Source organism: Salminus brasiliensis, chromosome 24 (assembly GCF_030463535.1).
Source record: "Salminus brasiliensis chromosome 24, fSalBra1.hap2, whole genome shotgun sequence".
NCBI lineage: Eukaryota > Metazoa > Chordata > Actinopteri > Characiformes > Bryconidae > Salminus > Salminus brasiliensis.
In genome coordinates, this window is record NC_132901.1 from 24,368,546 (window position 1) to 24,384,021 (window position 15,476).

The following is a 15,476-nucleotide window of genomic DNA, read 5'->3' on the forward strand; positions in this document are numbered from 1 at the left end:
TTGACCAAATACTTATTTTCCACCATTATTTACAAATAAATTCTTTAAAAATCAGACAATGTGATTTTCTGAATTTTTTTTCTCATTTTGTCTCTCATAGTTGATCTACCTATGATGTCAATTACAGGCCTCTCTCATCTTTTTAAGTGGGAGAACTTGCACAATTGGTGACTGACTAAATACTTTTTTTCCCCACTGAATATATATTCCAGTCAATTTTTTTACACATCCGATTGAATGTGTGCTGTTCATCATCTTAAAAAAACATTTAAGCCAAATGCTATGGTGACTAGACGACACACAGGCATCCACCATAGTTAGGATGTTGTGGTTGGGGGCGTTCAAGGGGGCCTAAGTCATAGGTTGAACTCAAAGGAGGTGACTGGGGTCATACAGACTATTAAGGACATTGTGCATGATATGGACCTTTAAATGAATGGGTTTGCCTGTATATGAGCTTGCACCATTGTGGTTGTCTCCCACTGCAGTGACTACGGCAAGCAGGCCTCAACAGATCTGGGGCATGACTGACAACTAGACCAAGAGGCAGATCTGTCCACCGGGCTCATTTCTATCACACAAATGAAATTCCTCTGTACTCCGATACTGAGCAAACGACCTTGGTTTGACTTCTTACCTCAGAGACTTAAAATAACACGCCGGCACGGGCTGCTTTCTATTTTAGGCTTCAGTACAGATGGGCAAAGAAACAAAAGGAAAGTGGAAAAGAGTCACATTGACTGCAGCAGCAGTCTGCGCATCTTGGTGTGATCGCTATTCAGTGGAAATAAATAAAGGTACTTATTAAACACTTTAACTTTAACATTAACTTACTTAGCATTAATATTTTGGGGCATTCAATTAAAGTGGAAAACCATTCAGTTCAAGCCACAAATGTCAGAGAGGGCTGACCTGTATACCTGCCAAAAAAAGAATACCTGTAAAATAACCCTACGACTATAAACTGTTCAGTAACTACAATAAAATATTCAGTAACTACTGTAAACTATTCATTATAACATTAACTATTTTTATTATCTAGTAACTACTATTATTTAACTATAAATTATTCAGAATCTTCTATAAACAGTTCAGTACCTTATATAAACAGTTCAGTACCTACTATTAACTGTTCAGCACTTACTAGAAAGTATTCAGTACATACCATAAAACATGCAGTACCAGCTACAAATTGTTCAGTACCTACTATTCATTATTCAGTACATCTTATAAACAGTTCAGTACCTTCCATAAACTGTTCATTATCTACTATAAAATGTTCATCACCTATTATAAACTGTTTAGTATCTACCTTAAAATGTCCAGCACCTACTATAAACTGTTCATTACTAACTATAAATTATTCAGTACCTACTACAAAATGGTCAGTACCTACTATAAACTGTTCAGTACTGACTATAAATGATTCCATATCCACTATAAACTTTTCAGTAACTTCTACAAACTGTTTAGTACATACTACAAAATGTTCAGTACCCACTATAAATTATTCAATATCTTCTATAAACTGTTCAGAACCTACTATAAATTATTCAGTACCTTCCATAAACTGTTCAGTGTCTACTATAAAATGTTCAGTACCTACTCTGAAATGTTCAATAACTGCTATAGACTGATCAGTACTTAGTATATTCAGCACATACTAAAAATTATTCAGTACCTACTATAAATTATATAGTACATACTACAAACTGTTCAGCATTTACTACAAACGGTTCAGTACCTACTATTAACTGTTCAGTACCTACTATAAATGATACAGTACATACTCTAAATTGTTCAGTACCTACTATAAAATGTTCAGTACCTACTCTGAACTGTTCAGTACCTACTATAAACTGTTCAGTACCTACTCTGAACTGTTCAGTACCTACTCTGAACTGTTCAGTACCTACTATAAATTATATAGTACATACTATAAACTGTTCAGTACCTACTATAAACTGTTCAGTACCTACTATAAATTATATAGTACATACTATAAACTGTTCAGTACCTACTATAAACTGTTCAGTTCCTACTATAAACTGTTCAGTACCTACTATAAACTGTTCAGTACCTACTCTGAACTGTTCAGTACCTACTCTGAACTGTTCAGTACCTACTATAAATTATATAGTACATACTATAAACTGTTCAGTTCCTACTATAAACTGTTCAGTACCTACTATAAATTATATAGTACATACTATAAACTGTTCAGTACCTACTATAAATTATATAGTACATACTATAAACTGTTCAGTACCTACTCTGAACTGTTCAGTACCTACTATAAATTATATAGTACATACTATAAACTGTTCAGTACCTACTATAAATTATATAGTACATACTATAAACTGTTCAGTACCTACTATGAACTGTTCAGTTCCCACTATAAACTGTTCAGTACCTACTATAAATTATATAGTACATACTATAAACTGTTCAGTTCCTACTATAAACTGTTCAGTACCTACTCTAAACTGTTCAGTACCTACTATAAATTATATAGTACATACTATAAACTGTTCAGTTCCTACTATAAACTGTTCAGTACCTACTCTGAACTGTTCAGTACCTACTATAAATTATATAGTACATACTATAAACTGTTCAGTACCTACTCTGAACTGTTCAGTACCTACTATAAATTATATAGTACATACTATAAACTGTTCAGTACCTACTATAAATTATATAGTACATACTATAAACTGTTCAGTTCCTACTATAAACTGTTCAGTACCTACTATAAATTATATAGTACCTACTCTGAACTGTTCAGTACCTACTATAAATTATATAGTACATACTATAAACTGTTCAGTACCTACTCTGAACTGTTCAGTACCTACTATAAATTATATAGTACATACTATAAACTGTTCAGTACCTACTCTGAACTGTTCAGTACCTACTATAAATTATATAGTACATACTATAAACTGTTCAGTACCTACTATAAATTATATAGTACATACTATGAACTGTTCAGTTCCCACTATAAACTGTTCATAATAAATGATTTAGTACATATTATAAACTGTTCAGTAACAACAGTAAATGATGAAACTAATATGTAACTTGTGTGGTTTCAGACTGAGGGATTTGAACATGGGCCCTTTTACAGGCCTTTAAGGGTTTAAGGGTCCCTGTCCCAGAACCACACAGACCCTTTTTTTTTTTTTTAGCTGAGAGCGGCGAAAGCAGGCCAGGACACGATGGGGTGACCCGACTCGGGCTCTGTCCTATCAGCGTCCAGAATTCGTCAGAGGTTGTTGCCATGGAGACAGTGAGCAGGGCTGGGGGGGGGGGTGTTGAAAACAAGGCCATACAAAGCGATAAAGACACGTCTCGCGCCCTGATAACGTGGATGCGCAGGCCAAAGTCTGAGTGGAGAAATGAGGTATTGTCTGATCTCCCCGCCGCGCGCCTGGCGTCAAAACGGGGTGTTTACGTGTTGACGTGAGCGCGTGCGGCGCTTCCTCCTCTCTGCCGGTTACCTGGTGGGCGAGGAGGGGAAGCGACGTCACGCCTGTAGTCCGACACCCTCAGCAGCAGCGCCGCCGCCACATCAGCTCTCTCTCTCTCTCTCTCTCTCTCTCTCTGACACACACACACACACACACACACACACACACACACACACACACACACACACGCGCGCACGCTGGAGCCGGAATTGAAAGCAAAAGTCACTGATAACGAGGGGGCGACCGCTCCAGTCGCGCGTGCGTTTATCGATCAAGGGCGTTCATCGATCCTGGAACCAATCAACTGATCCGCCCGTCAGCAGATCCGGCCACAATGCTCCAGTCCCTCACCAGCAATTCGTGCGTCCGCCTGATCCAGAGCAACAGGTCAGCCTGGTACTTCATGTTCTTGGTCCTGGGGTACGTCCTCTATCTCCTATTCGGAGCGGTGGTCTTCTCCTCCGTGGAGCTGCCGTACGAGGACCTCCTGCGACAGGACCTGAGGACCATCAAGCAGCAGTTCTTGCAGGACAACGAGTGCCTGTCTGAGGAGCGCCTGGAGGAGTTCCTCACCAAAGCCCTCGACGCCAGCAACTATGGAGTGTCCATTCTCAACAACGCCTCAGCCAACTGGAACTGGGACTTCACCTCCTCCCTGTTCTTCGCAAGCACAGTCCTGTCGACCACAGGTGAGCGTATCGTGCTGATGCTGTGACAGCCAGCCAGGTTTCTCTCAGGCTTCATAAGGCCTGGGCTTCAGCCTCAGGCTGAGCATCAGTTGGAGGCAGGCTGTAATAACAGCTGTAACACACTTAAAGGGCTGATAGGGTGTCAAATTGACCCTTCGTTGTTTATTCGATTTATTTTTGACGAAAAGAGCGAGACGTGTTTCTGTAAGCGTATAATTCACTCTCCGGTTCATAGAGTCGAAGCTGAGCGGCGGAAAGATCCGGTTGCGAAGTCGTGGTCGTGGTTGTGATGTCACTACTGCATATTTGCATATTTAGGTTACATCAGGTTAAGCCTGGTTGTTTATATCAGTGTTTTAGCCCCCCCCCCAAAAAAAAAAATAAATGGACAGCCAATAAGAAGGGTTCTCAATATTGGAGCTAAACGGCATAAGTAACAATACTTAAGTAATGTATTTGTGATGTCACTACAGTACATTTGCATATTAAAGATACAGCTCGCTTATTTGCTCTGCAAGGAGTGTTTCAGCCCAGACGAGACCCAAAACAGGACGGCCAATCAGAACAGATCTGGGAGCTAAGCGACTAAATAGACCTGTACTAAATTTTTTGTGATGTGATGTCACAACCAGCAAATTAACATACTGCATATTTGCATATTACGGTTACAGCAGTAATGCTGCAAGGAGTGTTTCAGCCCAGACAAGACCAGATCTCAATATTGTAGCTAAACCTGCGAAAATAACTTATGTTACATTTGTTGTTTTTGTGATGTCACTACTATACATTTGCATATTCATGTTACAGCAGTTTAGTCACGCGCAGTATTTCAGCATCAGACAAGACCCAACATACAACAGCCAATCAGAGCAGATCTCAACACGGAAGATTTCAATATTAATATATTTGTGATGTCACTAAAGTACATTTGCATATTAAAATTACAGCTGTTTTGGCCTGCAAGACCCAAAACAGGACAGCCAATCAGAAAAGATCTCAACATTAGCAAAATAACTTATTTAACTTTTTTTTATGATGTCACTACTATATATTTGCATATTCATGTCACAGCAGTTTAGTCACGCTCAGTATTTCGGCACCAGACAAGACCCAACATACAACAGCCAATCAGAGCAGATTTTAATACGGAAGATTTCAATATGAATATATTTGTGATGTCACTAAAGTACATTTGCATATTCGAAAACGAACAGCCAATCAGAAAAGATCTCAACATTAGCAAAATAACTTATTTTACTTTTTTTTGTGATGTCACTACTATATATTTGCATATTCAGGTTACAGCATTTTAGGTACAACACCTGTACAACACAGGACAATACAGCCAATCAGAACAGATCTTATTTGCATAAATCTGCCCTTAAAGGCATAGCCTTACTAATTCAATTGAAGGCAGTGGTGGCCAAATGTTCGCCTGTAGTAGGAGCAGGGTTGGTGACGAGGGGTTAAAAAGGGGGTCCTGAGGGGTATAGATGACTGTTTTGGGGCCAGTTATACACATATAACTATACACTAGGATATGGGCCCTTATACATGGACCCTTTTCCTGGTTCAGTGTCATTCATGGCTCCTTCGTCACCTTTGATTGACATATAAAGAATAGTTCAGCAAAAAGAATCTAATCAAAGTGATTGATCACTGACCCCAGATGCAATCAATCAGCCAAGACAGGTTTTGGCATCTGATATGTGCTTCTTTAGCTTTCAATCAGAGATGCTAGGCTAATGTTGCTAACAAACACTGGACTTACACTGTCACCAATCTCAACTCTGTACATATGCACCCATAATTCCCTCAGACAAAATTACTTCATAAAGACAAAAATACACAACATGTCCAAATGTTTGTGGACACCCCTTCTAACGATCGCATTCAGCTACTTTTAAGCTGACACAGATGTGCAAATGCTCACCCAAATGAAACTGCTTGTTAAGTCACTGTAGGAAACGTGTTGCCAATAGAATAGGACTCTCTGGAGCAGGTTAGGGTTCGAACCTATTTGCACCATGCCAATAATGGGCTAGAGGGGTATAACCCTCCTAGTATTGAGCTGTGTTCACAGGAGTGATGGATGGTGCTCCATCAACTTCCTGACCTTACTGATGCTCTTGTTGCTGAATACAATCAAATTCTCACAGCAGCGCTCCTCCAAAATCTAGTAGAAGGCCTTTTTCCCTGGACAGTAGAGACAGTTACTCCAACCAAAGCTGGGCCAACCAAAGTGTTTTTAATACCACTGATTTCAGAAGAAACAGGAGCAGGAGCAGGCGTCCCAATACTTTTGTCCATATAGTGTAAATATATTGCGTAACTGGAACCACTTGTACTTCAGCGAAATGTTCAGTAGACAATTAATTTAGCTAGATAATTAGACAAGTGTGGATTTAGTGCATGTGTTTATTGATATGAGATTGGTAACAGTCGAGGTACAGTGTTTTTTAGCAATGTTAGCCTAGCATCCCCCAATCTAAACTACAAAAGCACACATGAGATATCAAACAAGTCCTGATTGATCAATTGTATCTGAGGTCAGTGATCAATCGTTTAAATTTGATTGATCAAATTAGATTTTTGCTAATTTTTAAAATAATTTTTTAATCCTACTCATAAATTAGCTTTATACACTTTAGCATATCGTCCTGTTATATAGTCAGATTCAGGGGTCTGGACCTATAGCAGGAAGTCATACACGGGCACAGCTTAGCAGTCTGATCCAGTCCAGTCCAGTCCAGTCCAGTCCGATCCAGTCCAGAGAATGCATAGACTGTCAGGGTTTAAGTACACTGAGGTGAGGAGGAGGAGGAGGAGTTTAAGGAGGGGTAAGTGGGGGATGAAGGTGAGGGTACTTGGGCTATCAACACTTTTCAAGGGGTTAATGGTGTCACCATATAGTTGGCTGGCAAAGGGTCAGCAGACGAAGACTAATCTCCATAGAAACAATGGAGAGTGGACCAATAGGAATGCTCCAACCTCTCGGGGGCGCAATAGCCAGCCTTGGGACAGCAGACGTTTTGTAGCTCTGTATCTTTCGCCTCTACAATATGCCTGTGTTTTCTTTTTCTCTACAGGATATGGTCATACAGCCCCTCTCTCAGATGGTGGGAAGGCCTTCTGTATCATCTATTCGGTGATTGGCATCCCCTTCACCCTCCTCTTCCTCACAGCTGTGGTGCAGAGGATCATGGTCTTCAGCACACGCAGGCCCATCATGTATGTGCACACTCGCTGGGGTCTGTCCAAGCCACTTGTGGCTCTGGTCCACGCCAACCTGCTGGCCATCGTCGCAGTGTCTTGCTTCTTCCTCATCCCTGCCGCTATCTTCTCAGCGCTGGAAGAGAACTGGAACTTCCTGGAATCCTTCTACTTCTGCTTCATCTCACTGTCCACCATCGGCCTGGGGGATTATGTGCCAGGAGAGGCCGTCAACCAGCGATTCCGTGAGCTCTACAAATTGGGCATCACTGGTGGGTATGCCTCCAAATCGTACACCCATCATTCACAAAATACATTATATGTCCAAATGTTTGTGGACACCCCTGCTAATGAATGCATTAGCAGTGCAAATGCACACACACTGTAGTAAGAGAAGTACTGCCAATAGAATAGGACTCTCTGGAGCAGATGAGCATGAACCTATTGGCACCATGCTGCCTCATGCCAGACGTGGGCTAGAGGGGCATCTGCTGCTCATGTTGGTCTTGGTGCACCTTTAGAGATCTTGTGGACTCAGGCACATAGGGGGACCTACTCAAATATTAGGCAGGTGGTACTAATGTTATGGCTGATCTGTGTTTGTACTGACTAGAATCTCCACATAAGCAGATTTGATTCTGTCAGATTAATAACTCAGCAGATCCGGGGCTGAGCTGAGCTGAGGTCGGCCTTTTGGCTTGATTGTAACCCGAACAGATTTGAGCATGGTGGGGGCCCGGGGGTGTGTGTGTGTGTGTGTGTGTGTTTGGGGGGGGGGCTTGAATATTTATTACAGTATGCCTTCTGTGTTCTTGGCCAGCTTCTCCAAATTCACTTCCTGGCATGTATGCATGTTCTCTGCCCCCTTAGTGTGCAATTATAGGCTACCTTGATATGGCCGTTATGTGTCATTCATTTAGGGAACCTGAAAGTGGGAACTAGCTCAAAGGAACATTCTGGTCAGATTACCGTTGCACTATGATTATATAATGATTATGATTTATAAATAGTTCTGATCAGAGGAAGACGGGTCGGGTCCCTCTTGTGAGTCTTGGCTCCTCCCAAGGTTTCTTCCTCCAGCTCTGAGGGAGCTTCTCCTTGCCACTGTCACCTTTGGCTGCTCACTGGGGGTTTATCTTTTGTTGATCTCTTGTCCTCTTACTGGTTTCTGTAAAGCTGCCTTGTGACAACAGCAGTTGTAAAAAGCTGTACTAACACATTTGATTAGACGTGGTTTAGTTTAATGGCAATATTTAATAGAACAATCAAAGCATGTGTGAAGTTTAGGCTTGACTGAGTCTAAATCTGTAAGCTCTTAAAATAGGTCCCAGTAATATCCCTTTCAGTTGCTAATTCGGTGCTGCTACAGTTGCAGTGTTACGATAAGTAAGATTTTAACAGTAAAATAATTGTCCCAGAAAATAGTAATTATTCAGTTATTATTTTTCTTCTTCTTATTATTATTAATATCAGGTATAATGACTCTAAAAGGAAACAGAAGGATTTTTAATTTTATAAGTGCTTTATTATCGATGAAATCTATTTAATAATGTATAATGTAATATATGTAAAGCATCTCTTTACATTTGTAAATCTACATTTGTATCTAACTAATGATTATTTTAATTATAGATTAATCCGCTGATCATTTCCTCCATTAATCAACTCTGAAAGTAGTCAAATTTGTGGGATTGCTGTATATTTTTTTCTTTAAAATCCTGATATGCTGGATGCTAGCCAGTGTGGACATCTGTTAACTGGTAGTTAGTGTTCTCCTCCAAGCGTGTTCAACTTCCTGACGACATGAAGGTGGAGGCGCATGTTAGCCTTCATCCTCCCAGTGTTGGTAGCATTGTGTGATACGCAAAAAGTCCTTGCCCAAGAACTCTAATTGGTGTAGCGCAGCATAGTCGCCCAGACCTGGAATCGAACCCCAGTCTCCCACATGGTGTGGTAGCTCAGTGGCAAGTACTGGTGTTACTGGTGTTATCTGTTGCGCCACACCAACCACTACAGGGCGTTGTACAGGGCGGTGAAGTTGATCTCACTCACACGCTCTTGCTGCTGAATGCAATCAAATCCTACAGCAATGCTCCTCCAAGATCCAGTAAAAAGTAGAGACAGTTACGCCAACAAAGCAGGATCAGCTCTCTTTTATTTTTTTAATAGTGAATAAGCAGGTGTCCCAATACTTTTGTCCATATTGTGTAAAGCTATGGCGTAGCTGGAACCACTTGTACCTCAGCATGGTGCATAGCTCTCTGGTCGATTATTTTTGACAGTGAGTGTGGATTGTGAAACAGCGAATGAGCAGGTGTCCCAATACTTTTGTCCATATATCTCTTTCAGCAATGCATTCATTAGAAGGGGTGTCCACAAACATTTGGACATACTGGGTATCTGTAGTAGTATAGTAGAGGCGTAAAGTAGGGTGTGTCGAGACTTGTGGCGCTCATAGCACTCTGTGCTTGTTGCAAGCAGACATTCGGTGTAAACGTCTGGGCCTGTTGTCATGGAAACAGACAGAACGCCTAGTGCAAACCAGTCAGTTCTCAGTTATGTCTTTGTGGAGGATACTGTCTCCATGCTAGTCAAACAACTCCCCTCAGTCTTCCTGGCACTGCTCTCCGACTCCCCCTGCTGGCCAGAGAGGACAAATAGGGCCTGTAGCGAACTGTATTTCCCAAAAATGGTCTGAAGGGATGCAGATGGTCCGGTGCGTCTTCCGAGTGTGGGCAGCGAGCGTAGACGATGCCTGAATCTCTCCTCCTACAGAGTGACTCAGTTACTTTACACAAGTGAAGGAGTGCATTTACTGAATTCAGTGCTGGTGGTTCGTCCTCCGTGGGACGTCATTAGGGACTGAATCACTACACAACGCACATGCACTGTATGGCCTAATATTTGTGGACACCCTTTGTAATGAATGCACCCATCGCTGACACAGATGTGCAAATGCCCACACGCATAGTTTGTCTAGTCCCTGTAGAGACCTGTTGACCTATTGACCTATTCAAACCTATGCCCAGTGCCAGGCGTGGGCTAGAAGGGTATAAAGCCCCCCAGCATTGAGAAGCTGTGGAGCAGTGGAAGAGCTGTGTTCTCTGGAATGATGGATGGTGGTGGAGCTCCATCCAGTACGTTTGGGAAGAGTTGGGGAGTTGAGGATGATGAGGTGGGGTGGTAAAGCTCTCATTGCAGATCTCCAGTGGCACAATTGTCTAAGAGTTGGCCCTATCGTTGACTGCTGAGGGAGATGCCACCGCCAATGGTGGTTGAGAGACCCTTTATTGACCTTGGTGGGTAGAATGGCCTCTATCTTCATAACTGAGCTGGATGCTAGTGTTAGTGTTCTCCTCCAAGCGTGTTCAGCTGTCTAATGCCATTGCATTGGAACGTGAAGGTGGAAGCCCATGTTAGCCTTCATCCTCCCAGTGTTGGTAGCATCATGTGATATGAGAAAATTAAGAGATATGCAACTATGCAACTTGCCTGTGTATATGTAGAACCTAGAACCTTGATCTCATTTTCCTCACCAACCCCTTTTTCTCCTCCCCCCTCCAGTCTATCTCCTGCTGGGCCTGATTGCCATGCTGGTAGTGCTGGAGACCTTCTGCGAGCTGCAGCAGCTGAAGCAGCTGAGGAAGATGTTCTACCTGAAGAAGGAGAAGCCTCAAGACCAGCAAGCCATCATGGAGCATGACCATCTGGCCTTCTCCTCGGTGGACCATGCCACGTCGCCCCAGGAAGAGAAGAGCGAACCCTTCGTCGACGTTCCCGTCCTCACCTCTCCAGGTGGAGATGATCCCATGCTCAGATAAGCGGTTCAGCCCTTCATGAACAACTCCATCAGTCAATGCACAGCATAGTGGCACAGTGGTCTTCAACGCATAGCTCTTGAGTTCGCAGTTTGCTGGTTAGTAGCTCACACACCAGGTTGTGATCTAGATTAACATGATGTACTTTCAACATTCCACAGTGTTCTTCACATCAGACCTGCACTTTAAGAGCAAACAAACAAACAAATAAACAAACAAACAAACTAAGAGTCTTACAGCACAATTCATATGCAGCATAACCTCCAGCAGGTTGAATGGCATGCATTGGACATGAGCTCAGCTAGGTTACATAGCCAGCAAAACCTACAAAGAGCTTTGCTCCTGGAAGTCCTGGAAGGATCTTTTGTGTTTTACAAGCCCAGACCTCAGACCTTTGCTTTACGCTTAACCTTTGATGTCCCTTTAAGCCCCCTATGAGGAGTTTAGACTAGAGATGGCACTATATTACTACCAATACCAATACTAATCCAATATTAAAGGACCTTTCTTAATTGTAAAACTTTAGAACTCACTCACTGTGCTTGAGATGATCATCTAAGGGTCTGGTTCAGCAATTCATGTGGTCTGAGAGCACATCTGCATACGACCTCAGACCCATTTCTCCTTTAATCAGACTCAGTTTGCATCGTGGTCCAGTCGATTTGGGCAATGTGAAAAGACAACAGCTCTGGACAATCAGCTTTATGCTTGAAGAACCTCAAGGCAAGCATGCAAACAGCTGTAAACAAGAGGTCGTAAACAACTCCCATACCCCTCCCCCCCAACTAGAATAATACCCAGTCTCGAGTGTCCACTGCTTTTACAATTATAAATGAACTGTATTCTAAAATACAATATTAGAAATTAGTGTTAAGACATTGGATCATTCCATATCATTCAATGTATGCAAATCAGGTGCAGATATACAGGTACTATATGGTAGATGTAACCAACACTACCTACAATGGAGTGTTCCCCAGCTGGGGTCAGGGATCCAAAGGAGTGTTCTGGAGAACAGTAAGGGGTCAGAGATCTCATCAGTGCCGAAGATTTCTGGACAAATTCAGGAACCGTCCAGTATGCTTAAACTGTCCTTTGCCTGGCCATAGATGGTTCTATATAGCACCAAAAAGGGGTCCCACTATTGTAATGGTCGAAATACCCTCAGAGTGTAGGCTTTCATTTAGGCTTTCATTTAGTTTAGGCTACATTTGTCCCTCTCTGAGATCCAGTCCAGCTTTCCAGATGTTCCTGGGCTGATTCTGATGCTCCTCAATACTGATATGCCATCTCTATTTTAGACTCTGAAGCATTAACTGCAACACTTTCCTGCCCCGTTCTGTACAATCCTTGCTAGAACAGACTGTAACTGTACGCAGAGCTGGAGTTAGAGGTAGGTTAGCTTTAGGCTCCTTTCTTAAGATCTCTTTCATTGCCTTGTATGTTGATATACAAAATACATGTGGATTGTAAACCAATAACTTGCTTGTTATCATAACTGTAAAAGCCTGTGGCTGTGATTCTTATCTACAGTAAAGCTCATACCACCGCAGTGTAGAGTAGTACTATGTGAACTGTACATGGTAAGGATTATTGATTGCTATAGCTTATGGCATCATGTGGTCAGCTTTGACCCGACTATCACATTTTTGCCTGTTGAACAGAGTATCGTTAAGGATTTGTAAAATACATACACTCACTGAGCACTTTATTAGGAACACTGTCAACACTGTACATCTACTCTGTCAAGTACTTGTCTAATCAGACGATTGTGGCTGGGACTTTCAGCACAAAAGACTCAGAATCTCTGGAGTAATAAAGGAAACACGTCCAGTGAGCGCCAGTTCTGCAGATGGAAGCACCTTGTTGATCGAAGAGAGGTCAATAGAGAATGACTAAACTGGTTGGAGCTGACAGAAAGGCTACAGTAGCTCAGAGAACCACTCTGTACAACCTTGGTGAGCAGAAAAGCCTCTCTGAGAATGCAGAACATGGGCTACAGCAGCAGAAGACCACGTTTCTGTCAGCCAAGAACAGAAAGCTGAGGCTGCAGTTGATCAGCACACAGGCTCTGGACAGATGAGAACTGGAGAAACGACGCCTGGTCTGTAGAAGCACAATTTCTGCTCAGGATCATCACTCAGATGGAAGGGTCAGAATTTGCATGAATTGAAATCCATGGACTCAGCCTCCCTTGTGTGACTGGTCCAGGCTGAGGAATGGTTTCTCGGCACACTTTGGGTCATTATCACCAATCAATCATAGCTTGAAGTCCACAGACTATTTGATGACCACCGTTTACCATCTTCTCCCAGGTTCTAACGGCTACTTCCAGCATGATAATGGTCTTGACAGTGAGTTCAGTGTTCTTCTCAGTCTCCAGCTCTGAATCCAGAAGAACACCTTTGGGTTGTGGTATGAAGGTGCTTCTGAAAAATCTGCAGGAATTGAGTAATGCAATCATGTCAACATGGACCAGCAAAAAGAACCAAAATCAGTCCCAGTCCAGTAATAGTAGCCTGTAGTGTTCCTAATAAAGTGCTCAGTGAGTGTATTTACAGTTAGAGCTCATATGAGGTGAGGGCTGTTCATATGTCAGCTCGTTGTATTGCCTTGCGTTGTGTGCGTCAGTATGCTAGATGTCGCCAGGTAGATTTCCTCCGTTTTAGACTCGCAGTCATAGACAGCAAACTGAATGAAAGCAAACCAAAAAAGGATTACAAGAAATCAAAAGGGCTGGAATTACTTGATTATCAGACATTTGTACTGAGCAAACTCTCCGTAGGGTAAAGTATAGGCTGGGAGGCCTACAAGTTGATGATGTTGAGGTAATATTGAGACATTTTATTCCAGATATTTACCCAAATGTCTGCGGTATATTTCAATTACAAGACTCTAAGACTGACTGAAAAAAAACTTGACTATTGTGATTTTAAGAGAACCCTGACCGTCAGGATCAGTGAGCTTCAGTATGATGGACATGTCCAATACTATTCAAATCCGCTGGAAACCAAGCAACATAATAATGTATTCATTAATTACCAACAATACATCAAATCCTTTCCAGCGTAAGCTAGAATGTGAATCACTAAAGAGAAATACTTGATTTCATAATTACGCAAGACTGAGCCAAAGACTGAGTGCAAATATATGGCATGGGAGTTTGGGGATTTGGGATATTCATCATTTTTGGTGTTTTGTACATCATATTTTAATAGTATTGGACATATCATTTAACAGGGCTCATATTTTCATACCCCCCCCTTTTTTTTTTTTTTTTTTTTTTTTTTTTTCAAAAACAGTCATAATTCATTTTTACACAACCATTTTCCAACCTCTCTTGATCCCTTACAAATATACAGGCTGTTTTTGTTACTTAACCTTTAAGACTGAATTTTCTTGTGACTGGTTACCCTAAACTGTGCCTCCATAAAAAAGACATCCTTCAGTATAATTCCAATGCAATGCAATGTGTGTGTGTTTGTGTGTATGTGTATATATATATATATATATATATATATATATATATATATATATATTCATGTGTTTATATATATATATATTCATGTGTTTGTGTATATATATATATATATATATATATATATATATATATATATATATATATGAACTTATTTATATACTTTTTCAACCTCTGTTTATTCTTTACAGTCACTTGCATGCACAAAACTCACAATATATCCATTATTATATCTCATTTCACTCCATAATGTGAATCTGAAAGTTGTTCTTTACATTGTGTTACAGTTTCATGGTGAATGGACCAATAGAAATAGTTTTTGTATGTTTTGGACAAACAAGGTTTTTGCATGATGGACTGAGGGAGGAGGGGTACTGTGCGTTCTTGAATATTTAAGTTTGTATATATAACACTTTTTTTTCTGTGAGCTGAAAAGCCTGTGTTGTCCATGATTTAGGTCCTAACGGTCAAGGTTCCCCTTTACAGAAATGCAAGGAATCGTAAGATTGTTTACAAATGTATATTTGTATATTGATGTTGTCTTTATAAAACAGTTTATAACAGTTCTGGGTATGGTTAAGAGGTCATCCTGCTTTTTCCAGTCTTCGCATCGTGAGATGAATTGCATTTGTCTTGTGAAAAGTTCCTGGTGAACAGTGTGAAGAACCCATGCCTGCTTTTAACAGCTGAAAGTGAAGCGATTTTCTGTGTATTTCATGCGGAGGCTGAGTGCAACCTCTGCATACCTCAAACAAAGGGAACTTGAATGTGCTCTACTGTGACATATTTATTCTAAGAA

The 15,476-nt window shown here is 41.3% G+C and overlaps 1 protein-coding gene across 1 annotated transcript; it reads left to right on the forward strand.

Moving 5' to 3' along the window:
- The first annotated feature begins 3,349 nt into the window (after positions 1 to 3,349).
- On the forward strand, positions 3,350 to 14,687 carry kcnk1b (potassium channel, subfamily K, member 1b). The gene is made up of 3 exons (XM_072670415.1): positions 3,350 to 4,168; positions 7,258 to 7,653; positions 10,946 to 14,687. Exons 1-3 carry the CDS (start codon positions 3,814 to 3,816, stop codon positions 11,200 to 11,202), a joined length of 1,008 nt encoding a protein of 335 aa, XP_072526516.1. The 5' UTR covers positions 3,350 to 3,813; the 3' UTR covers positions 11,203 to 14,687.
- Positions 14,688 to 15,476: the final 789 nt, after the last annotated feature.